Source organism: Melospiza melodia, chromosome 11 (assembly GCF_035770615.1).
Source record: "Melospiza melodia melodia isolate bMelMel2 chromosome 11, bMelMel2.pri, whole genome shotgun sequence".
NCBI classification, from domain to species: domain Eukaryota; kingdom Metazoa; phylum Chordata; class Aves; order Passeriformes; family Passerellidae; genus Melospiza; species Melospiza melodia.
This window is the reverse complement of record NC_086204.1, coordinates 1,517,990-1,543,078: the sequence shown is the minus strand read 5'-3', so window position 1 is coordinate 1,543,078 and position 25,089 is coordinate 1,517,990. Positions and strand designations below refer to the sequence as shown.

General features: G+C 42.3%; 1 protein-coding gene across 3 annotated transcripts; it reads left to right on the top strand.

The window, feature by feature from the left end:
* Nucleotides 1-12,708: 12,708 nt before the first annotated feature.
* Nucleotides 12,709-20,849, top strand: SELE (selectin E). 3 transcript variants are annotated; one of them, XM_063165228.1, is made up of 14 exons: nucleotides 12,709-12,805; nucleotides 13,050-13,122; nucleotides 13,542-13,928; nucleotides 14,265-14,372; nucleotides 14,492-14,677; nucleotides 15,284-15,469; nucleotides 15,945-16,130; nucleotides 16,690-16,875; nucleotides 17,357-17,542; nucleotides 17,698-17,883; nucleotides 18,880-18,987; nucleotides 19,277-19,298; nucleotides 19,413-19,484; nucleotides 19,844-20,849. In XM_063165228.1, the coding sequence occupies exons 2-13, from the start codon at nucleotides 13,086-13,088 to the stop codon at nucleotides 19,468-19,470; spliced, it is 1,836 nt and encodes a 611-aa protein (XP_063021298.1). In that variant the 5' UTR covers nucleotides 12,709-12,805; nucleotides 13,050-13,085; the 3' UTR covers nucleotides 19,471-19,484; nucleotides 19,844-20,849. The 3 variants fall into 3 exon arrangements, with proteins under 3 accessions (XP_063021298.1, XP_063021296.1, XP_063021299.1); XM_063165226.1 differs by lacking the exons at nucleotides 19,277-19,298; nucleotides 19,413-19,484; nucleotides 19,844-20,849 and having other exon boundaries at nucleotides 18,880-19,257; XM_063165229.1 differs by lacking the exons at nucleotides 15,284-15,469; nucleotides 19,277-19,298; nucleotides 19,413-19,484; nucleotides 19,844-20,849 and having other exon boundaries at nucleotides 18,880-19,257.
* Nucleotides 20,850-25,089: the final 4,240 nt, after the last annotated feature.

Here is a 25,089-nt window from a genome sequence, read left to right as displayed (position 1 = left end):
GGGGCGGGCGCCATGGCGGCCGTGAGGCGGGACGGGCTGTGGGCGGCCCACCCTGAGGGGACGGGCGGCAGCGGCTGTGGGCGCCTGCAGGTGCCCGCCGATAAGAACGAGCCGAGTTCCGTCGTTATGTCAAATTGCAAAGTTGCTCTTCTGCGGATCACTTTTGTGTAGCCACGTACAACCTTAAAAATAGCAGCACAGCATCTGCCTAAAAAGAAATAAATTACTGTTTCTCTGTTTTCAATGAAACGCCAAGGTGGTTCTGTTACCGTCTGACAACAAATCCCCAAGTCAAGAGAAGCATTAAAGCAATATAATTAATATTTTAACCTGAGACTGAGGTCCTCTGAGCCTCAGGGTCTCCACCTGACAAAACCCCTCACGGCAATAAAACTCTGCTTTTACCTGATGCTCCTTGTGAAAAATGCATGTATTTTATGATTGGCTTTTCGCAAATATTAAAATGAATATTATATGCGTTGTGTTAGGAAGTAATGCTGTATTAATTCTCTTAAGCAGTGTGTTAAATATAGTTTTAGGTTATGACAAAATGTTAAAATACAAACTATGCTATGTAGGATACTTTCTTTAAAGAAAGGACTCGCAGTGAGATAACAGCCACAGGACACCTAAATCTTAGAGAAAAAGAATTTATTGCTCCATTATCAGAAGAAATTAACTTCTTCCTGCCTCAAAGGCGATGTTAGGATTCAGAGGAAGAAGATGACACTGACCAGGCAGAATCCTGTGTTTGAATGGAATTTATGCATCATGGATGAGGTGTATGAATATGCAACAGGTTATTGTTTTTAAGGGTTAATCCTCTGTTAACGTGGGTCCTTTTTCAGACTTATTTTACCCAGAAAGAGGTACCCGGACATCTGTAACTTTCTATTGTCTCATATTGTCCTAATTCAAATTGTCCAAATTATTATGACTCTAATTGTATTACTATTTTTACAACCATTTTATTACTATTAAAATTTTAAAAGCAAGCGATTGGTGTTTTTCACACCATATCCAGCTTTAAAAATAGCAGCACAGCATCTGCCTAAAAAGAAGTAAATGGCCATTTCTCTGGTTTCAATAAAACACTAAGGTGGTTCTGTTACAGAGTCTGACAACAAATCCCCAAGTCAAGAGAAGCATTAAACTAATATAATTAATATTTTTAACTTCTGACCTGGGACTGGGGTCATCTGAGCCTCAGCGTCTCCACCTGACAAAACCCCTCATGGCAATAAAACTCTGCTTTTACCTGAGCTCCTCTGTGATCATCAATGCACCAAAAGCAGAGAAATGAAGTATTTTGCATAAACTTGTGAAAAACGCCAATCACTTGTTTTCAAAATTTTAAAAGTTTAATAGTAATAAAATGGTTATAAAAATAGTAATACAGTTAGAGTCATAATAATTTGGACAATTTGAATTAGGACGATATGAGACAATAGAAACAAAGCGTTATGGATGTCCGGGTACCTTTTTCTGGGCAAAATAAGCCCGAAAAAGGAGCCACATTAACAGAGGATTAACCCTTAAAAACAACAGCCTGTCGCATATTCATTCACCTCATCCATGATGCATAAATTCCATTCAAACACAGGATTCTGTCTGGTCAGTGTCAGCTTCTTCCTCTTAATCCTAACAGCGTCTTCAGGGCTGAGCAAGGCAGGAAGAAGTTCATTTCTTCTGATAATGGAGCAATAAATTCTCTTTCTCTGAAAGATTCAGGTGTTCTGTGGCTGCTATCTCACTGCAAGTCCTTTCTTTAGAAAAAAAAGTATCCTACATAGCATAGTTTCTATTTTAACATTTTGTTATAACTTAAAACTCTATTTAACACACTACTTAAGAGAATTAATACAGCATAACTTTCTAACACAACACATATAATATTCATTTTAATATTTGCGAAAAGCCAATCATAAAATACGCATTTTTCACAAAGTGGTTACTCCAAAATCAGGCAAATTTCAGATTTTAAAGACTAGAATTTTTTTAAAAACTTCAAAACATCAGGCACTTCCACATAACTACATTTTGTTACATTGTAGATCACTTCTAACTAAATTATTTTATTCTTTTCATGCATACAAATAGTTAAGTTATTGTTGAAATTAAATTTCTCCATCAACAATAGCTTTAAAATCTAAAACTAGTGCTTGAATACTTTCTCTAAATACACAAATGCTATATAATTTAAAATATAATGAAATCATCAGTAAAACAGAGGAGAACATATAATCTAAATTTAGTATTTAGAGATATTGCAAAGATAAATGTAAATTAGGGGCCAGTTAGACTATTTTATTATTAGACTGCTGGTTAATTAGACAATTATTGGTTATTTTACAATTATAGCTGCTTCCTGAGCTACTTTATTCACTGCGATAAAGGTTAATTTAAAAAATTCAAGGGTTCTGTTATTTCAGAAACTGTTGTTAGTTACCTTGTTTCTGCACAGAGCAACAGCAAATCTGGAAAGGGAAAAAAGAAAAACATGCCCAGAGCCCTAAGGCGTTGAACCCTTACTAACTAAATTTTAGAGGGATGAAAAAGTGTGAAGGGCTTTAAGTAGAAACCAAGCTCCTGCCTCAGCTGTTTGGGATTTTCAAGGCAGGCAGAGAAAGTGATAAAATCAGTGCCTAGTTAGGATAATGAGGCTTAGAGAGTCTTGTGGAGTTGAGGTGGTTGTTTAAGCTTGCTTTATCTGGCCCTAAAGGCCTGTAGGATTAGTGTTTTAAGTTTGTTTCCAGCAATCTTGGAAGGTCTGGCTTGGTTGTGGTTGGTTACTTTGTTTACCAATCACCCCTAATATCTCATGTTCTGATTTATCCTGTACTAACACAGCTTATGGAACTTGTTTTGTTTGCACAAAATCTCTTTTTTTCTTTTTCACTGGAACGATTTCCTTCATTTCCTCCAGCACAGAAATCTGTTGCGCGGCTGTGAAAACTTTTATTGCCCCATTTCAGTTATGATGCACGAAAGGAACTAGCAACAAACAATAGTGGTGAGGATGGCAAAGGAAATACTTGTGGCATACCTCAGAAGCTAAACTTGAAAGGAATTTGCTCTCAACAAGGAGGACAGGCATCAGGCTCTACCCTACATGATGATTTAGTGATAATCCCAGCAGAGCTTTGTCCATTTCTCTTGAATGCTTCACCCTTCCCAAGCGCCCATCTTGTCCAAGAGTAGTTTCCTATGCCATGCCCAGGTACAGGAGCTTCCTCTTGGCTTTTAGGCCGTTTTTAGAGGAAAATTCCCCGCTGCTGGTGGGAATTGTTGGTGCGTCACTTTGTGGGCCTCAGGGGTGCAGAGAGGATGGCACGGGGTGACAGGGGTCCTCAGCCAGACACAGCCTGTCTCCAACAAAACTGCACGCAGGGACTTTCCTTTTGTCCTGGCCTTGGCACTGTTTTCTGAAAAAATTGAGAGGTTTTTTATTTATTTGGTCAAGGGACATCTTGTCTCTTTGCAGAGGAGTCCTAAAAACAATTGTTTGGGTCTTGTTTTGCATTGCAGTTTGCAGGATTTGGATTTCACCCAAACGAATAAAATTGCTCTGTTCATGTCCTTCCTATCATCAGATCCTGTAAACCAGGAATAAACTAATGCCAAAACATCTTCATTTTTTTAGCAATTTAAACTCTAAATGGCAAGTGACTAGAAAAGCTATATTATTATTTTGCAAAGCTCTTAGCTACACACTGTGCTGCAGTGAAACTCAACATGAGATTCTCTCAAGCCATTGGATCAATCCAGGCTACTAAAATCAGGAAAGGGGAAGCAATCACTTTGAATTCCAGGTGTATAAATTTCTCCTTTTATTGAGCTCTCTGACAGAGAGCACAAGATGTAAGGATACATTTAGCCCATGCTTGTATTACAGGAAAATATTAAGGAAAGGCTTTTGAAGTAGGTGCTTTCCATCCCATGTAACCCTCACACAACAGAGAAAGTAAAATGAAGGCTGACGTTTAGCTGTACTTGCAAATTTATTTTTTATTCCAGAGCATGAGTAACCCTGGGATTGATTAGATTGATCATAATACACTTGTACAAAGGAAATGCACTGTTCTAAATTCTGCCATGGACATCAAAGATCACAACTCTTCTTTGCTGTTTGGCCCATTCAATTTAATAGGATTTAATAAAGATTCTTCTTCTACAGCTGTTGATTAGCAGCTCCTCAGATTAGCAAAGAGGCCAGAACAAATGCAGGTTAATAACATTATCTCTCTTGGGATTAACATCTTTGGCATCTGTGAAGGGCCTTTTTTGGACCCCTCATATCTTGCTGACATAAATAATGATCCCTTTGAGAAACTGAACAAGATCTGGGGGAAACCAAGTTTTGTTCTGCTCCTCATAGAAGGCAGTTTTATAACCCCATTGTTCTGCTGGCCAAAACCCCCTGTGACTGTGTTCACAGGGGTCTGAGGATGAGGGAAGAGACAAGGATCTGGCTCCATATTTCAGAAGGCTTGATTTATTATTTCATTATATATATTTTATTAAAACTATACTAAAAGAACAGAAGAAAGGATTTCATCAGAAGGCTGGCTAAGAATAGAAGAGGAAAGAATGATAACAAAGGCTTGTGGATCGGCTCTCTGTCTGAGCCAGCTGACTGTGATTGGCCATTAATTACAAACAACCAACATGGGGCAATCACAGATGCACCTGTTGCATTCCACAGCAGCAGATAATCATTGTTTGCATTTTGTTCCTGAGGCCTCACAGCTTCTCAGGAGGAAAAGTCCTAAGGAAAGGACTTTTCATAAAAGATGTTTGTGACATACCCCCTCTAATTACTGGTCTATGTTTACTCACAAAAGGGTTTTTTATCCATTTGGGGCTTTTTGTACCAGCTGCATCTGTCCGTATACAGAAAACTTCTGAGCACCTTCTTTACTTTTCTGAGCCTTCCTTGCTGCTTCCTCTTCCCCAAACACAAATGTTTAATAGGCTTCTGGAGAGGTGTTTCTTCAGAAGGGATCCTTGAAAACCTGGACTGTCCTACCAGGAGGTGTCCTTCCCCTGGCTCTCCTTCTGAGTGACCATAAATATCTCCAGCCTGTCAGAGCGTTGTTAATGTTTGAAGTGAGAGAACAGGACATGCCCAGAATCCCCTTGTTCAATGAAACAACTTTCTAGGTTTGTTTCCAGGGCTCTGCTGTCCTTTGGTTGTCCTTCCCTGCTCTCCATATGTTGGGGGCACGATGGAAGCAGTGAGCAGGTGATGGTTCCTGAGGCCCAGCTGTTCCTTTGTGCTCTGCAGAGACAAACAGTGTGAATGAGCTGTTTAACTGATCACAGTTCATTCATGTGGGATATGTGACATGCTGAATATCAGGATGGGCCTTTCAGCTGCCTTTCTTCAAGATAAGCTCACACATTTGCATTCTTGGTGATGTGAGGGGTTTTTTGATTGGTAGATTTAGGGCTGGAGGCATTCAGCAGGGAAATCATGCCCTTCTTTTGTCATGGTATTGGGATGGCAGCTCCTAAGAAAAAATCAGAATGAAGAAGATGGATGGGGAGTGTAAAGGTATGAAGTCTTACCAGCATAATTCTGGATATAAATTGAAGTTATGTCCTTTGACTTAACCTTTAGATATACCTTTGTCTGTCTTTGACTCTAGAGGATATAGAGCATCTGCACTCCTAATTTACTTATCTTCAGGTGGGATTTATGGAAAGATCCATAAATCTGGATCTTTCACTTTATTCTGAGACTAGGGTAGCTTCCCCACTGTATTTGTGTACCCCCATTGTGGGGATTTAGATTAACTGCCTGAAGTAAGAATGTTTTATGCCAGCCCAGTATTATTTTATAGCTGCTAAATGGCAATTCCTTCTCTTCCTGCTGATACAATATCTGTTGTGAAAGTGATATTATTTCTGTGGCCCAAATAACCAGACTCTGCTACTGATTGCCATCATGTGGCTGCAAATGATGGGTAAATAAGGAGAGGAAAAAACCAAAATGAGTATGCACCAGGAAGGATAAATACAGAATCACAGAATCAATCATTTGTTTGGAAAAGCCTTATAAGATCAGAATCCAAATAGAAACCTAACACTTCCAAACTGACCACTAAACCATGTGCCTAAGCACCCAAAATCTCCATCAGTTCCCTGGGTAGGCTGTTCCAGTGTTTGACAACCCTTAATTAACATTTAAGGATTATTAACAGGGTCTGTTGGGTGGGGTGCACGCTCAGCACTTGAGAAAATCCACTTTGTGCATCTCTTCTTCGGCTCAAATATAAAAGTGCAACAATTTCAGGATAGGTGACAGGTCATCCTTCCTGATGAGTCAAGAAATCTAAAAGTGTTGGAGGTGCAAAATCTTTGTTGGAAAAGTTAAAGTATTGTTTTCAAGCCCTGGAAATAAGGGAAGTCCTAATTTTTTTGGTAGCAGTTAACTGGAACTTTAAAAGGCTTTGTGGCGCCAGTTTGTTTGGGGTTTTTTTGTGGGAAGTGATAAAATTAAGTAATTTAACATCATTGCTTTCAAAGTTAGTGATGAGTTCTTTGTTCTTGAAACAACAGTTATATGCAGCTATTAAAGTAGACTTCACCAATAATTCTGTGTTTAAAATGCCTGTCCTAAAAAGTAATTACTTATTCTGCTGATGGAAATAAATTTCTTTCTCTGAATAATTCATAGATGGTATGGTTGTGGCAAAAAAAAAAAAATCCTGAAAGAGTCCTTAATTCAAGGACTCTTGAATTCAAGAAGAACAGAATTCAGCTTCTGTTCTCTCATGGTCTGTTGACTGAGAAAAGTCAAAAGTGGTGTAAATGATACACTTGGATGGCTGTTCTTGGGTCAGGTTTTACTTCTCAGTGCTGGCTTGTTCCTTGTGCTTTGGTCTTCTGCCTTGAAGATTTCAGATACCCCATGGCAAGTTCTCATTCCACAGAATTCCATTAATTTTGGTGATGGACCTTTCATGACTGTTATATTTGTTATAATGAATGCTGTGTTTAATGATTTAATCATTGCTCTTGAATACTGCTGTAGTTAAGGACTCAAACACGTTAAATATTGTGTCCATTGACGTAGAAAAATGAAGTTGAACTTGAGCACTGAAGAGAACAGACCTGAAGCTTGGAATCCATAAACCCATGGTGAAATGCATTAGTAAGGAAGTGAAGCTGCTGCATTTTCTTCCTTTTTTTGCAGCCTCTTCCTCCTGATACAGCAAATGAGGACTGGTGGGTCATGTCAGCCATCCAATGCTGCTGATAAGCTCACATGCTCTCTGATAAGTCAACACAATATTTTAATGGAACAGAGCTAGGCAGAAGCTCTGCAAAGATCTGCAAAACAAAAACTGTATCTCGTGATGACCACTTTTATGCATTATATACTTATTGTTTCTATCTGTAATCTTTCTATCTGTTTCTATTCTATCTATATATATAAAAATAGAATTATATTATATACATTATTATTATATTATAATATATATTATATAATATTTTATCACATATGTTATTATTATATATATCATTATATAAAATATATTATTATACATGCTATTATTATAGTCTATATAGTATTACATATAATGTATATTATATTATAATTTTATAATATAATATAGTATTATAATAAATATAATATAATAAATATAATTAACATATTATATTATATTATATTATATTATATTATATTATATTATATTATATTATATTATATTATATTATATTATATTATATTATATTATATTATATTATATTATATTATATTATATCAATGTATTATTATATATTGTAGTATATTATTATTACTGTAGTATATTATTATTATAGTATATCATATCATATTATATATATATTCTATTCTATTTCTATCTGTATCTATTTCTGTCTCTATTCTTTCTATCTGTACATGAAGGGTGACAAGGCTCCAAGAGCTTCTGTGCCACAATTTCCAGCAGTGGAATTAGAAAGAATCAAGTTCTGCATGGGATCAGTTCCACTTGCAGGCAGCCAGTGTGTGGTGTGTTAAGGCCATCCCTGCTTTTATCTTAACTCGAGGTGTGATTTGTTGTTTCCTCTGCTTTTTGGTCCTCGTTTCATGTCTCGATGCTCTGAATCACACCTGGCCAGTGCAAGTGACCCCCCAGGCCCAGGTTAGATTCTTCAGTGAGTATTTTTGCCTGTTTGGAGGAAATTGAGCGCTGTGAGTCACATCAGAATTCCCGAAAAGAGAAGTGGAGATAAGATTTTCTGACTCCTGGGGTTCCACTCCAGACAGAGTGGAGACTGCCTCAGGCAGCCTTGAGAAATTCCAGCGCCTTTGGAGCGCTTGCATTGCCTACCTTATTCACACTTAATCACACACAGAGGCTGAGGGATGAGTATGTTTTCAGAAATTATCTTTTCTTCCCATCTGGACCTCAGGGAAAACTTGTGATTTGAACCCTTTGTCTCTTAATTTCTAAAGAATTAAGTGTTGCAAGCTCCTCTCCAAACAGGAAACACCTTCACTACTGGCACTAGAACTCCTTTCCCCGCCTCCAGGCTGGCTTAAATCTCTTACTTTGCCTCTCCTAGTATTACTGTGGGTGAGGCTGGAGGTTTTTCCACTATTTCAAAATTTCAAGTGGTTCTATGACTCTTTGCCATGGGATAAATGTCCATTACACAAAGCACTGTGAAATAAATACCTTTCAAGTGTTTTAATTTAGGAATGACAAAAATATCTTCCAGGAGAGATGGAACTGGAGTACTCAGAGACACTTACAGGTATATTTTTATCTGTTGATAGGTAAATGCAGATGCAATCTTGTCGATAAAGAACCAGTCTTTAAAAAACACATGGGAAATTAATCTCTGTCTTTTTCTGTTTTTTCTGCATGTACAAATGTATATCTATATACTCTGTTTACCTGGGATACCACCACATTCTCTGTTTGTCTTGAATTTCTGATTTCTTCAAGTCCAACAGAGCTTTAGATAAAATTAAATAATTTTTCACTGCATTAAATTTTCTTGAGATACTGAAAAAATGGTTCTCAAACCAAAATTTACAAATTTCCAGCAGAAAGGCAGACTCTACAAAACCCATGTTTTAGCAACTCATGGCCCCTTTGAAAAAAATTCAATTAAAACTTTGTCCCTATAAATCAATCCACCCCTACTTGTTATGCACCAAGTGGATGTGAAACATTGTTGATCATGTGCCTCCTAAATTCTCTAAAACACCTTTTGGGTTTTAGAAGATTGCAAAGATTTCTTTCTTTCTTTGTAAGTAGAATATAAAGATTTCTTTCCTCCAGCACCCTTTTTTTTTTTTTTTACAGTGGGGTGGGGATAAAACAGTTCTCTTGGACAGAACTGTTTGAAAATCTGCCCTTTGAGTTCTGATTCCATCCCTTGTGTGCTCATTTAATGGTGATTTCAGCTAAGCATTGTTTCACTTGTTTCCTCATAAGAATGTCTCAGGGGATGATATTAAAAATCTTAATTATTACAAACCCCAGTGCACCATTGTTTCTTTATTACTGACACAGCCTTGAGGCACAAGCCAGGTTGACCTGCCAGGAACAGATCAATCACCTCAATGTCAGCTGTTCTTGACAGCCTAGCTGCCTTCTGCTGATTTTTCAGTGGTTTTCTTTAACATTTTTCAATATTCTAATGTCTTTTTTAGGTGGAAGGTCACATGGAAGGTCTGGCCTCTAATTACCTTGATCTTCTTTTCTGAGATACAGAGAGGCAATATTTGCTTTTTGTTTATTTTTTTACATCTTCTTTGCTCATATTCTCAAAGTTAATTACTGAGGTTTGGATCTTTGAACTGTAGCTTGATTGGTTATAACCAACCTAAATATTCTTCACTCCACAATCTGACCTGTTCTCTTTTCCCACACTATTACAGTGAATATTAACTTTATATAGAAAGAAATGACATTTGACATGTCCTCTTTCAATTGCTGTCCTTTAAATGGCAGACCTGGCTGGATTTTGTTTTATTCCTAATACGTTTATAAAGTCCTTTCTTACCCTTTATGTCTCATAGTGGCCTCCTAAGTGCACCTTTCAACTGGAAAATCAGTTGTGGCAACATAATTGTTAATTCACCTCTGTTTGTAAGGGAAAAGAGGCGACCTGGAGTGTTCCCTATAAAAAGCTGGGCCTTCACGTGTGCAAATGAAATTCTGGAGTGTATAGGAACAGGAAGTGTTCAGCATTTCTAAAAACTTGTCTTTAGAGTCTCCTGTTATTCTGGCAGAGAGGAATTGTATTAATTTTAAGAAACTACCTCTGTGCTTATGTAATGTAAGAAGAGAACAACCACTTCATCCAGCTCTGTACAGCACAAGAAACAAGGATATTACATCCCCAAATCAACTGGAAAAAGAGTAAAAAAGCATAAATGTGAAATAATTGTGAGAAGAGAATAAATAAGTAACACAGAAATCAGAAATGGCATTTTTAGCTTGATTATCTCCAGTTCAACCTAAGAAAATGTATCCCAGGTATTTTCCCTGAAATATAGATGTAGTTTAGCATCCAAGATGAGCTTTAGCTCAGAGAAATCCCAGTCCCCCTTCAGTTTCAAAGGGCTTTTGACTTTTAATAGTGAGGTTTTAACCTCTATTGTGGGGTTTTGAGAATAATTTTCAGGCTTTCTTTTTTCCTGAAAATTTTGCCTTCATCTTCCAGTACATTAGAGGGAAATAAGAATACAATCAGTGGACAGCAGAATTCCCTGGGAAAAACCAAGAAGAGCCCCATGGCAATAATGCACAAGGGAATACAGCCAACAAAAAGAAACAAGTCTTTTTTTAGGCTGGAGTTTTTACAAGCACATTGCTTGTAGGCTTTGGTGTCCTGTTATTTTTTTGTGGGGCTTTCTTTATCTGCTGCAGACAAGAGGTCTCAGACAGCCCCTGCAAAGGAAGACTACTGTAAACTATGAAATAAACTCTTCCTTCCTCCGGAGATTCCACTGGCAAATGAGCTCTGATGAAGTTTCCTCAGAGCTTTCTTCACAGTTTCTGCCATGACAAGGGTGAGTGCTTACCAGTAGGAAGCTCATTGAATGACTTGGAAAAGGGAATCTCCAGGAAAAGGCGTAGCATTTTCTGCCTTTTGGCGCCTGGGAGGATAAAAACTCTCCTGAAGTTGTCTATAAATTTTCTGTGCATACAGTTGTAACAGATGATCAATGTTTTAGAAGACAAAAAAAAAAAAAAAAAGAAAACAACAACAACCGTGCCCTATCAAGATTGATTAACATTAGTTTGTTGTAGAATAATGTTGAAATTAGGCCCTGCTGTATAAGTGCATTAAAATACCAGCTTCTGTCTGTGTCCTTCAGGTGGTTAAGCCTCCTAACAGAGAAGGGCTGGCAAACAGGAAAAGTTTTCATTTCCAGTTTGAGGCTAAATAAACAGCAGCCCTGATCTGATGCTGCCTGGAGACCTCAGGATTTCTGGCCTCTAAGCCAGGCTTGCCCAGGCCAGCCAAAAGCTGACCTCAGCTTTCCAGAGTTTCTTGATTTGTGTTTCTAGTTCTCACCTGCTAGAAAATGTTCATCTGCCTACAAATATTCAGTTGTTATTGCTGTTTTTAATCCTCACGCTCTTCAGTAACTGCCTTGCTTTCTAAGACTTTGTTGCAATTTCTAGTCAACTCTCCTGATTTGTTAGTAACTGAGGCTGTTTTAGAATATACTCTTTATTCCATGCTCTTTTCTGAGATAATTTCTTTGATGGGGCAGAGATCTTTGGCTACTTGACAGTTCTTTCTTTTTTTGGTGAAAAAAATGGGCGATACCAGTTGATGTCAGCTTGGAATCCAGAAGCCACTGATTTTTATTCTGCAAGAACAGAGCTGAGGCTCCAAAATCAGAGCTCCAGCATGCACTGTATAAACTCAATCAATGCTTTACAGATGTGAAGTGGGTGCTACCCTGTGGCCTCCTATTGTTGCCAGCACTTGATGAGTCCTTTGCATGTTCAGCCTCATTAAATCCCATCCATAAGCAGTATAATTAATCAAAGTATACACAATAAATGTGCATGAATTCCTAGTGTATTGCCTTGTCCACTGAAATATTATATCTTGTCCACTGAAATTATTATATGTGCAGGTGCTGTAACTCTACTGGGATCAGGACATTGAAGAATTTGGTTCAAGGGACTCTTCAAAGCAAGGTCCACGTTTCAAGCCTGACTGTATTGTGAAGAATTCCAGCAATCCTGGAGCTGACAAACCTGACAGAAATGAGAGCTCTGCACAGCTGAGATCCATAGGAAAGGCTTGTGCTTTGCTGCAGTTCTCATTTTTGCTCCAGCTTTGAGTGTTGGTGCCTTTCCTACAGAGATGCCGGAAGAACTGACGCCTCCTTACTGCAGAACATTATGCCAGGTGAAAAAAATTGCAATCTGCTTATTCATGCATTTAATTCCATCTAATTGTCCTCCCGCTCCTCCTTGATATCCTGGAATTGTGTGTTTCTGTCAGTAAAAGTTGGTCATGTGGCACTTGGCACTCTGTCACCACAGAGTGTGTCTCTCTGGCAAGGGGAAACATCCGTCCTGACGTGTGGGAGGGCCAGATCCTGGGATTTTCCAAGAAATTTGTTTTCCATGCGGAATTTCCCGTCTCGTGGAGGGCAGGCTACTTGAGGGAATAAAAGGCAGAGCATTTCACAGTCCAGACACTTGGAGCTGAACTTGATTTTCAAGGCTGAGTTCATCCACTTTGCCACAGTCTCTGGGAAGCAGCGCAGAGGAATTCTGTCACCTGGACACTGCAGCTACAAAATGTGAGTAGAAATGGACTCTGATATTCTGCTTCACTGCCCAGCTAAAGGAAAACTGGACAGCTGGAAATCTGTGTCTATTTTCCGTAAAAGCTGCTTACATTTTAAAGTATCTTGATATTAAAACCATTTTTTTGTGGAAATCCTACTTGTTTAAATGTACATAGCAAAAATTGCATGACCAGTACTTTATATGGACCTTTGACTAATTTGTGTTTTACAAATGTGTTTCTTTGATTTCTCATAGCCATCTTCTTGAAAGACAGAGAAAACCCTCAGAAACATGATTTGCTTGCAGTTCCTATCTCTTCTTACCTATGGTAAGTGTGTATTTCTCTGTGTAGAAAACTAGTGGGATGGCAGTATTAGTGTGACTGTTCTCTTTGAGCTCAGCATCAAAGAGAATTTTTGAACCTGCCCTAATTAACCTGAGGCTGTGCTCACACAGAAAAACCTTTGGATGCAATGGCACGTTTTCCCTGCTTGCCTGTCAAAGCCATAATTGGCTCCTATAAGTCTCAGAGCTTTTGTAGTTTCACAGGCTGAAGTCCTGGACTTGAAGCTGACCTGCTTGGTTTGAAGCTTGCCAGGTGATTGTTTATAAAATAATTACCACAAGTTTTTATGCATTTTTCAGGTATTGACAAGTTTGCAGTGTTTATAGGGCTTAAATGTCCTCTTCTAGAGAGAGAGGAGGGGAAAAGTCACACACCAACTTTTGGATATTTTCTCATTCTAGGACTCACAGTGCTGCAGGGGGTGAATGGGTGGACATACCATTATTCAGACACAAACATGACCTACAGGGAAGCAGAGCTGTGGTGCAGAAAGAAGTATACCAACCTGGTTGCCATCCAGAACAAGGAGGAAATCAATCATCTCAATACCTTCTTACCCTTCAATCCGGGTTACTACTGGATTGGAATCAGAAAAGTTAATGGTGTGTGGACCTGGACTGGAACTAACAAAGAACTGACAGAAGAAGCAAGAAACTGGGCTTCAGGGGAGCCAAATGGCAAAGGGAACAACGAGGACTGCGTGGAGATCTACATCAAAAGAGGGAAGGATGATGGCAAATGGAACGATGAGCAGTGTGAGAAGAAGAAGGTTGCCTTGTGCTACACAGGTATGGCCTGATAAAGGTCACTCCAGTGTGACCCTAGGGAGCTGAGGTGGTGGCTGGGATGAGTTGTTTAACTTCATTTAATATTTACCTCAGAAAGTGGTCTTGGAGTTTCTAGCCAGCAGAATCCTTTTACTGTGAGCTAGTCTGTAAAAGGTGTGCATTTCAGAAATTCTCCTGTGAAATGTCAGGATAACCCTAAATAGCAAACCCCCTGATTTTCTTTTGCTATACAAAGAGCTTGTTTAGTGTCAGAAAGATAAACAAAGCGCTAGCCAGGTTTTCTTAGTGGCTGTTGTTGATTCTTTCATAATTTGCTTTATTTTTTTTTTTTTCCAGCTTCTTGCAACCCATCTCTCTGCAGTGGCCATGGAGAATGCATAGAGACCATCAACAACTACACCTGCCATTGCAACCCTGGCTTCTATGGGCCTGAATGCGAGTTTGGTAAAATTATTTCATCCTGCTTTTTGACCAGCTCATGCTGCCTAGTGCTCAGTTTGGCTTCTTGGTTTACCTGCTCAGCCAAAGACACTGACTGTGTATCTTCTTGTGCTTCTTTGAAGTTGAGAGTTGTGATCCACTAGAGAAACCTGACCATGGGAGCCTTGAGTGCCACCATCCACTGGGGGACTTCAGCTACAACTCGTCCTGCACAGTTCAGTGTGAGGAGGGCTATGAGCTGACTGCACTGGAGTCTGTGCTCTGTACCTCTGCTGGGCTCTGGTCTGCCCCCCTTGCAGCATGCAAAGGTGAGTTTGCTGCATTGCACATGGCCCTCTACACCTCAGGCAGTAGGTACAAATGGAAGTTTGGCCAATTCCTTTGTAACACATTATGTGATGTAGGTGCTATTTTATTTCAGCACTCGGGTCTCTGCTCCTGACGAGGTGAGATGAGTAGGGTGAATGTTCTGGCCTTGTTCCTTGCAGGGAAAGAATTTTCCAACTCTAAGGTGGAAACAGGGAATTGAGATGACCTAGCTGTGAGACTGCTCTCAATTACTCCTGACTGTAGGAAAAATTTTCTGAGGTGTTTGACTTAGAATAAGATACTTTTCTAAGCAAATGAAAGCATCAAAGGTCACCCAGCAACAATCAAAATAGGGAAATTTTGGATTGTAAATAGTTGCTGTCATGAGCTAAGGATAAATTAACAGTCTTGCCTGAAGAGCCAGTTTCCCATTTTAAAATATTTCCTCTTCTGTCTGCTTTGTGGGATGGTGACATAGCAGTATGCCATAGTAGTAGCTTTTCTAAGCCTGCTCCTGTTTAGTGGATGTGTTGCTAAATTTCAGAAAAGAAAAAGACTTAAAATGGTTTGTTGCAAGCTAAGCTCTGTGCTCTTGTCCCTTTCAGCTGTGACCTGTCCTGCCCTGGACGTGCCTGCCCACGGGGCTGTGAACTGCTCCCAGCCCTCAGAGCAGCTCACCTGGGGAACCACCTGTGAGTTCAGCTGTGAGGAAGGATTTACCCTGACAGGAGCAGCTACCCTGCAGTGTGGCTCTGCAGGGGCCTGGGACAGGCAGCAGCCACAGTGTGCAGGTAATTCCCTTTCTCAGTCAGATGTAATCAAAGTGTAGCATTCATCCCCAGCACTTTTCCTAAGCAGATCCCAAGGTGGGGTCATTTAGGTGTGTTGTTTTAGTGAGGAAACAGCAGAGCAGGGTGACAAACTGCACTCTGGGGCAGTGTCCCCAACACACACAACACCACACTTTAACAGTGGAGTGTTCTGGCAGGGATTCTTTATTCCCCAAATGGAGCAAGTGTCTGTTTATGCAGTCTAGGGTGGAAAGTAATCTGGAGCCATTCCCAGGATGACTTGGGTGCTTTGGGTGCAGATTTAAGGGTTCTGGCAGCACTGTGCAACCTGCTGAAATCTGAGACACTGGAAGGGAGGTATGATGGCTCTGTAGGAACAGCTCCAGGCAGGGCATGTCTTGTTGCCAGCTCCTAGAAGGGTATTTCTTTATCCTGACCTACCCCAGACTAAGCTCTGTGCTCTTGTCCCTTTCAGCTGTGACCTGTCCTGCCCTGGACGTGCCTGCCCATGGGGCTGTGAACTGCTCCCAGCCCTCAGAGCAGCTCACCTGGGGAACCACCTGTGAGTTCAGCTGTGAGGAAGGATTTACCCTGATAGGAGCAGCTACCCTGCAGTGTGGCTCTGCAGGGGCCTGGGACAGGCAGCAGCCACAGTGTGCAGGTAATTTCCTAATTTCCTTCTCCCTGCTCAAATGCAAAGGTGAGGCTTGCTGGGTTGGAAATCATTGATTAAATTTGGAAGAATCTGGAGAGACTTTCTCAGTCAGATGTAATCCAAGAGTGGCATTGATCCCCAGCCCTTTTCCTAAGCAGATCCCAAGGTGGGCTCATTTAGGTGTGTGTTTTAGTGAGGAAACAGCAGAGGAGAGTGACAAACAGCACTCTGGGGCAGTGTCCCCAACACACACAACACCACACTTTAACAGTGGAGTGTTCTGGCAGGGATTCTTTATTCCCCAAATGGAGCAAGTGTCTGTTTATGCAGTCTAGGGTGGAAAGTAATCTGGAGCCATTCCCAGGATGACTTGGGTGCTTTGGGTGCAGATTTAAGGGTTCTGGCAGCACTGTGCAACCTGCTGAAATCTGAGACACTGGAAGGGAGGTATGATGGCTCTGTAGGAACAGCTCCAGGCAGGGCATGTCTTGTTGCCAGCTCCTAGAAGGGTATTTCTTTATCCTGACCTACCCCAAACTAAGCTCTGTGCTCTTGTCCCTTTCAGCTGTGACCTGTCCTGCCCTGGACGTGCCTGCCCACGGGGCTGTGAACTGCTCCCAGCCCTCAGAGCAGCTCACCTGGGGAACCACCTGTGAGTTCAGCTGTGAGGAAGGATTTACCCTGACAGGAGCAGCTACCCTGCAGTGTGGCTCTGCAGGGGCCTGGGACAGGCAGCAGCCACAGTGTGCAGGTAATTCCCTTTCTCAGTCAGATGTAATCCAAGAGTGGCATTCATCCCCAGCCCTTTTCCTAAGCAGATCCCAAGGTGGGGTCATTTATCCTTGTGAGGAAACAGCAGAGCAGGGTGACAAACAGCACTCTGGGGCAGTGTCCCCAACACACACAACGCCACACTTTAACAGTGGAGTGTTCTGGCAGGGATTCTTTATTCCCTAAACCCCAAATGGGAGCAAGTGCTGGTTTATGAAGTCCAGGGTGGAGAGTAATCTGGAGCCATTCCCAGGGTGATTTTTGTGCTTTGGGTGCAGATTTAAGGGTTCTGGCTGTCTTGTACAACCTGTTGAAATTTGTTTCTGAGACACTGGAAGGGAGCTATGCTGGCTCTGTAGAGGACAAATCTAGGCAGGGCATGTCTTGTTGCCAGCTCCTAGAAGAGTGTTTGCTCATCCTGACCTACCCCAGACTAAGCTCTGTGCTCTTGTCCCTTTCAGCTGTGACCTGTCCTGCCCTGCACGTGCCTGCCCACGGGGCTGTGAACTGCTCCCAGCCCTCAGAGCAGCTCACCTGGGGAACCACCTGTGAGTTCAGCTGTGAGGAAGGATTTACCCTGACAGGAGCAGCTACCCTGCAGTGTGGCTCTGCAGGGGCCTGGGACAGGCAGCAGCCACAGTGTGCAGGTAATTCCCTTTCTCAGTCAGATGTAATCAAAGTGTAGCATTGATCCCCAGCACTTTTCCTAAGCATTTCCCAAGGTGGGGTCATTTATCCTCGTGAGGCAACAGCAGTGCAGGGTGACAAACAGCAGGAATAACCAAATCTTTTTGTGTTTCAGTCATACAGTGTGAAGCACTGAGCTCTCCTGAGAAAGGCTCCATAGATTGCTCCCACGGGGCTGGGATGTTCACCTACAACACCTCCTGCCACTTCAGCTGCCTGGAAGGATGGAGTCTCAATGGCTCTCGTGTTCTGGAGTGCAGCCCCTCAGGAACCTGGAGTGCCAGCCTGCCCACATGTGAAGGTATTTTGTCTGTGAGCAGCCACAGGGAGGTGGCACTGTATTTTTAGTCAGATGAGGCGTGGAAGGGTGGTAGTGGTGGTAATAGCAACCAGTGAGTTAGAACATGCAGAGAACTCCATTAATTCAAAAGCCCAACAAAATCACTCATGCTTGAAAGTAGAAGAGGGGAAAAATCCTAAAAAATCTTGATGGAAAATATTGATTTCTTATATATATTTATCTATAAAAAACCCCTGCAACCAGATTTCAGTTCTCTCTGTTCGGTTTTTAAACAAAACATTTCTCACCATGAGCTTTTTTCCATGTGAATAGAGAAAAAAACTTTTCTAGACAAGCAGAACCTTGTGGGGAAATCTGCACTCATAATATTGTTTCTCAGTAGGAAAATTTTATAGGTTTTTTGATTTGGTGTGATAGTTTCTTGGATGGACTCCTCAGCCTAAAGACCTCCCAGAGCTTTTCTCTCAGAGGCTGCAATTTCAAAGGACAGAAGCTCAGCCTTGCCTTCTCATTTAGGCAGTAAGAGCTCTGTCACTGCCCTCAGCTGGAGCACCCCTGGCCTGCCTGGAATGCTTTTGCTGGAGGTCCTAAAAGCTCAATCCCACTTTCATTTGCTTGAGCAGAATTTAGATCCTTGAAGAATTTCGTTGATCTCAGCAGGATTGCTCAAAGAGGAAGATAGCACAGAGGGAGTTAAAATATGCACTGCAACACGAAAAGTAAGAGGAGCACAAATTGCTATGCAAGGCTGGAGGTTAGAGACAGACCCTGGTGTAGGGAGCTTCTTGCCTTTGCCATTACTTTGGCAATGGACGGGGTAATTTTTAGTATTCAGCTTTTTACCTTGTGTACAGGAACAATCCTGTTTCAGCAAGCAAAAATTTAAGCGCTACCAGTTGCACTTCTGGTTCCTCTTGAAGAGCACGAGGAAAGGGAAGAAGGAGAGAGGGCTTCAAAGACCACCTTGATCTCACTGAAATCTTTTCATCCTTTCAGCCTCTGACCAAGCCAGCTACATCTCTGTGGGCATAGCAGCCACCTCTGCCTCTCTGCTGTCCACAGCATCATTCCTCCTTTGGCTCGCAAGGCGCTTCAGGAGAAAAGGTGAGCACCTGCTCTGCTTTATTTATCCTCCTGAAAAGTTTTCTGTGGAGGAAAAAAACCCTATTCCAAACCACCAAAGCTCTATACCTTTCTCCTTGAAAAAGTAGCAATTCCCATACTTAGATATAAATTCCAAAATTATTTTCAAGCACCCTCCATGTATGCCATGTTTGGCTTTTGGATGGACATCTGGAAAAGGAAAAAAAAATAGTAAACCCAAAATATTTAGACAACAAGAATTAGGCCTCTTGTCTTGAAATACTAATATATTTTCTTATTCTTCTTGCAGCAAAGAAGTTTATTCCTTTCAGGTAAGTTGTGTCTCAAAAAAGCAACATGAAAAAAAACCCCTGCCATCACCTTGCTAAAATCCATTTGATAAAAACCTGTTGTCACTAAAGTACTTTTCACTTTTTGTTTTATAGGGACTGGCAGGAAACAGCCAGTGAAGGTAGCTTCCAAAGTGCTGGCGAGAATGTCTAACCCAGGTGCTTCAGGTAAGCACATGTGATGGCTTCACTCACAAATTCTCCTCCTTTTAATCACACAAGCAATCCATCAGAGCTGCTAATTGCTGTACAGTTGCTGACACAGCAATGTGTGCTTTGGGACACCTAATATGCATCTTGGCATTGCATGGCAGTTCCTAACAAGACTGATGGATTTGTTGCTGTAGAAATGGTTGTTCAGCTCCTGAAGGATGATTGTGCTCAGCATTCTGTCCAGCTGCAAATGGTATTAGGAACACTTTTGCGCAGCTCTGCTACCTGCTGCATACAAAATTCCTCTGAGATGAGAGCAAATACAAATCTCTGCCAGTTTTCTGATTTATGGAGGAATTTTGTTCTCTCCACAGGAATTGCAGCCACCTTCACTTACATCTCAGATTTCTGGAGAATGAAACTGCCTGCAAATCAGCAGCTGTCCAGATGTTTTTACCTTTTGCTGACAAGAAGATTGACCTTGTGTGTGATTCAGAAATCTTGAACTCAAGCTGTCTGGTATTTCCATTGAAGACAAACAGAGGACTCTGGCCTTGAGGCCAAATCCTGCCTCCATTCAGCCATGTATTTATCCTGAACTGGGAGCTTGCCATCTCCTGTGCAGGTGGTGAGTAAGCAGAGCACTGCTGCCCAAAGAGGAGGCTGGCTCCTCCTCTGCTCCACTCAAAGGTACCAAGGTGAGGTGAAGAAATGCATTATTTCACATCACTTACTACTCTGCTGCAGGTGTCTCCTCTGGAGTCACAGGGGTTATGCCTGCAGAAACAGAAGAATCAGGATGGAAAAATATTCACTGAACAACTTTGAAACTTATTGATCTGGTTTGTGAAAGTCAGTTTATATTTTTATATCCCAGTCAATAGATATGCCTGCAGTGATATGGGCAATTATTTGGATTTCTGCTGCATATCCCAGAAAACTTAGATGCCTTTTTTTTTTAAATATAACAGCACTAGGAGCCATGGTGCTTACACAGGGTACTCTGGTTTCTGAACACAGCAGGTAGATCTGAAATTATCTCATCCCTGTGGGATTCTGTACTGTAATATGTGTGTATACATATGTATTTATTTGAGCAGTTTTTATTGTGGATATTTCTGTGCTCTTAACTGTACATGTGTTGTAAAATACTTGTTCTTGAGTAGGTCTGTGGCTGTTGATCAGAATTTATTTGAAACTAAATGGGAAGTATTTGTAAGGATTGCATGACTGCATAATGTTTACGAATGAAATGGAAGACTGAGATTTGTATGTTTATGTATTGAAAATATGATTTTTGTTAGCTGTTAAAAGTCTTCAAATGAGACTCTTAATTTATGTTTAAGTTATGATTATAAATTAAAAATCTCTCATTTAACCTGATATGTATTGTCCTATTTGTAACATTTTTTTTAATAAAATGTTTTCAATTTAACACTCCCTATTTGTAAATGTGAATTGTCCCATTTGTAACATTTTTTAATAAAATGTTTTTCAATTTAACACTCCCTGTTTGTAAATGTGAATAATTTAAATTATTTGGGTCGGCTCTGTGACTTGTGGCTTCAGCAGAAGAATGGAGTCAGATTCATCATATTTAGGTCGGCCCTGTGACTTGTGGCTTCAACAGAGGGTAGGGAAAAGACTGGCTAAAAGCAGGGCTGTCCATTACTGGAGAATCACAGAATCACTGGCTTGGAAGAGACCTTTAAGACCATTGAGTCTCACCCATGCCCTAACACCACCTCAATTAAACCATGGCACTGAATGCCACAACCAATCCTTTTTCAAACACACCCGGGGACGGTGACTCCACCACCTCCCAGCGCAGACCATTCCAGTATTTATCACCCTTTCAACAAAAAACTTTTTCCCTAAAATCCAACCTAAATTTCCCCTGGAGCTTCCCGCATTTCCCTAGCAGCCAGCAGATGGGGCTGACTGCCCGGGACTGGGACAACCAGGGCTGATCCCAAAGCAGCATCCCCAGTCTGAAAGGGAGGAGGAAGGACCAGTGCCCCAGCTCCGGCAGGCGAGTGCAGGAGGGAGAGGAGAGCAGGTGATCTTGGTGCATAGCTAACAGCACAAACCCCAGGTTTTTGCAGCTCTTTATGCTGGGATGTTGAAGGAGTTATCACAGGTCTGAGATAATGAATACATTTTTCTTTATACCCTTTTAAAGTTTGAAACCTACTTTACCTTTCTCCCAATCCCATCTCACAACAAAAAGTAAACACATTAATAATTAACCGTCTCCGAACACACGATGCTCTTCAGTACGTTAATCAAGAAATCTCAAAATTAACAAAACCTCAAATTAACAAACCAAACCCACTATAGCAGGGAAGCTGCACTGTAGCTCTGAAGCTGCTTCCAGACAAAATCTGAGGGCCATTCCTGCCCCAACCAAAAGTCAAGAAAAGCCATTAGAGGCTTAGAGGTGCTGTTGTATTTGGAGGGTTCCCCATGGCAGGGAGGAATGATGCATCTGACTCCATGTACTCAGAAGGCTAATTTATTATTTTATAATAATATATTATATTAAAGAATACTATACTATACTATACTAAAGAATACAGAAAAGATACTTGCTGAATGCTAAAAAGACAATAATGAAAAATTGTGGCTCTTTCCAGAGTCCCGACACAGCTTGGCATGGATTGGCCAATGAGTCAAAACAACTCAGAGCAGAATCCAATGGAACAATCACCTGTGGGTAAACAATCTCCAAACACATTCCACATGAGCACAACACAGGAGAAACAATTGAGATAAGTATTGTTTTCCTTTTCTCTGAGGCTTCTCAGCTTCCCAGGAGGAAAACCCTGGGCGAAGGGATTGTTCAGAGAATGTGAATGCCCCAAGGTGCTGCCCCACAGGGGACAGAGCCCATTGCTGCTTGTCCCAAAGTGATTAAAGAGCTGAGAGTGGCTGTCAGCACTTCCACTGCCTGGCCAAGGTGGGGCCCAGCCCTGGGAGCAGATGTAGAGCAGTAATCCTCAGGTTCCCTGAGGGACGCAGGGATTAGCCCGGAACGCCCTGCTCTGAATCCCTCAGGAGCTGTTTTGAGAGCTAAAGCACCACATGGATCCCCTGGGCTGCCCTTGTTGGTGTCCTCTACGTGCATGGCCATCCTTTATCCAGCATGGATCCCACCCTGCTGCCCAGGGCAGTTCAGCTTCTCCTTTCCTCACCAGAGCTGGTGCTTCTAGCAGTTTTCCCTGGGATCTTACAGGGGCTTTATTGCCAGCAAAGATACTATAAAATTATCCCTCTTCTTTCTCCAAGCCTTGTGACTTCTAGAATCTCTTCTGTTGCGACTTGTGACTCAATGCTCTTCTGTTGAGATCACATTTGGGTGGGATTCATCCTCTACCTCTCCCATATATCCCCTAGGCCAGACAAGGACTCTCTGAAGGGGATCTCCTTCCTTGCAGTGATGCCCAAGTTCCGTCTATCCTCATAATTAATTTTGGTCCAGCACACAGGCAACATAATTAATGTTGGTCCAGTTTTGCCACCACAGGCAAAAACCCAGCCTGTGCCCATGCAGTTTGCTTGATTCTTTATCCCCTCCTGGCACAGCTTTTCCTGCCTCAGGATATGATTTCCCAGCTAGGATGGCATGGTGCATGCAGGCTTTGGGGAGCTCCAGGAAGTAATTTCATTTGCAGTGGATGTCATTTCATTTGCCTGGGAACACAGCTCTTGTTTGTATCTGTGTCCTTCCCGTGCTGGCAACAATGGCCTTGGGAATGCTGGCCATTCAGTCACTCCATTGTGTCACTGCAGTGCTGAGCAGCCACTGATGGGCCACAGGACCTTTGCTGGAGGGACTTTCCTTATTTCCTGTTGTTCTGCATCCCTTAAATTCCTCATCTCTCCCTGGGCTCGTGGCATTGTTCAGAGTGCTCTGCCTGGCATCTTGTAGTGGTGTCTGCTTGTGCTGTGACCTATGGAAGCTGTGAAGGTGACATTAACTGGGAGGCACTCGTGTCCTTTCACAGCTTTGTGTGTGTGCTGCTTGGCACGGGGACACATCCCTGATGAACCCAGCTACCCGGGGTGGCCTCAGCTTGTTCACACAGCAGGCTGGCAGACTGGGGGAGTTAGAAACAAAATTCAAGTCTCAGACAGGCAGTGTGAGTGTTTCTGTGGGCTTTGGTGACACAGGGTAAGACACAGATTGGGATTGTTCCCTCTGTTTTCATAAGGCATTACCCACCAAACAAGCCCATGTACCTGGCCTGGCTGAAGCTGCCTTCCAAAACCCCAGTTTTTAAGGGTTGGAGGTAGCATTTGGCCAGTGTTTCTCTTGTGAAGATGAGTGATGCTCCAGGCTCTGGGGGCTGCACATCCCTGCAGGTCTTCATGTGCTGTGCTGAGGCCTGGCAGGAGCAGCAGCTCCCACAGGAATTGGTGCAGGGGATGGAGTAGGCCCTTGGCACGGGGATGGAGTTTGTGATGTAACTCAACACATCCCTGATGAACCCAGCTACCCAGGGTGGCTTCAGCTTGTTCACACAGCAGGCTGACAGACTGGGGGAGTTGGAAACAAAATTCAAGTCTCAGACAGGCAGTGTTTGATTTGGGGTGGGTGTTTCTGTGGGCTTTGGTGACACAGTGTAAGACACAAGATTGGGTTTGTGCCCTCTGTTTTCATACAAGCAGTCATGTACCTGGGCCTGGCTGAAGCTGCCTTCCAAAACTTCAGTTTTTAAGGGCTGGGGCCAGAATTTGGCCAGTGTTTCTCTTGTGAAGATGAGTGATGCTCCAGGCTCTGCAGTTCCTCGCGTGCTGTGCTGAGGCCTGGCAGGAGCAGCAGCTCCCACAGGAATTGGTGCTGTGATGCAGTGGCCATAACCTGCTCTGGGAGCTGCCAGAGGATATTTTAGGGCCAGGAGACCAGGCTGTCTGTGCAATGCAACACTCCTGGGCCTCTCTGAGTCTGCTTTCTGCGCTGAGCCTTGCTGCTGTTTGGATTCCTCTGGTTCTGGCAGGGGCTGGCTCATCCCTGCCCTTGTGTGGCTGCTGCTGGGTGTTTGCTCAGGGCTCTTCAGCCCACACTGACCTAGAGGAGCAAATTTGTGTGATGATGAGCTCTTGGTCAGGGACAGAGAAGCCCACAGGTTTGCTGCTCCCTGGGAGCCATAACTCACAGCAAATGAGAAATAAATACAGGCGGGGCTTGCCTGGCCACGGGCAGGACAGGTTCCTGCTGGTACTGGGCAACAGGAACTTGGTGAAAAGCAGGAAAGCAGCTGCCAGAGTCCAGCCTGTCACAGCATTTGCACAGCTGTCCTCTGGAGCTCCTTAGCCTGGTTTAAGGCCTCTCTCCTGCACATCTGTAGGAAGAAACAATCAAAACTGCAGGTTAGATTTGACCAGTGGAGCCAAAACCTGCTGGATGGTTTTTGCTACTCACCTGGAGCTCACTTAGAAGGGACACAGACTTGGCCAGTACAGTTCAGCCGTGGCTCCACAGACAGAAATCTGCAGCCCAGAAAGTGTTTCCACAGCTGATGGTGTCCAGTGCTTTTTCCAGCTCAGGGAAGCTGCTGCCTGTCAGAACTCAGCGCATCCCTCCGGGTGTCCAGAGTTGCCAAGGACCCCGCTGGGG

Coding starts and splice junctions, on each gene's coding strand:
- SELE (XM_063165226.1), top strand. CDS start 13,086: ATGATTTGCTTGCAGTTCCTATCTCTTCTTACCTATG. Junction 13,123..13,541: donor CCTATCTCTTCTTACCTATG/GTAAGTGTGTAT, acceptor TTCTCATTCTAG/GACTCACAGTGCTGCAGGGG. Junction 16,131..16,689: donor GCAGCAGCCACAGTGTGCAG/GTAATTTCCTAA, acceptor TGTCCCTTTCAG/CTGTGACCTGTCCTGCCCTG.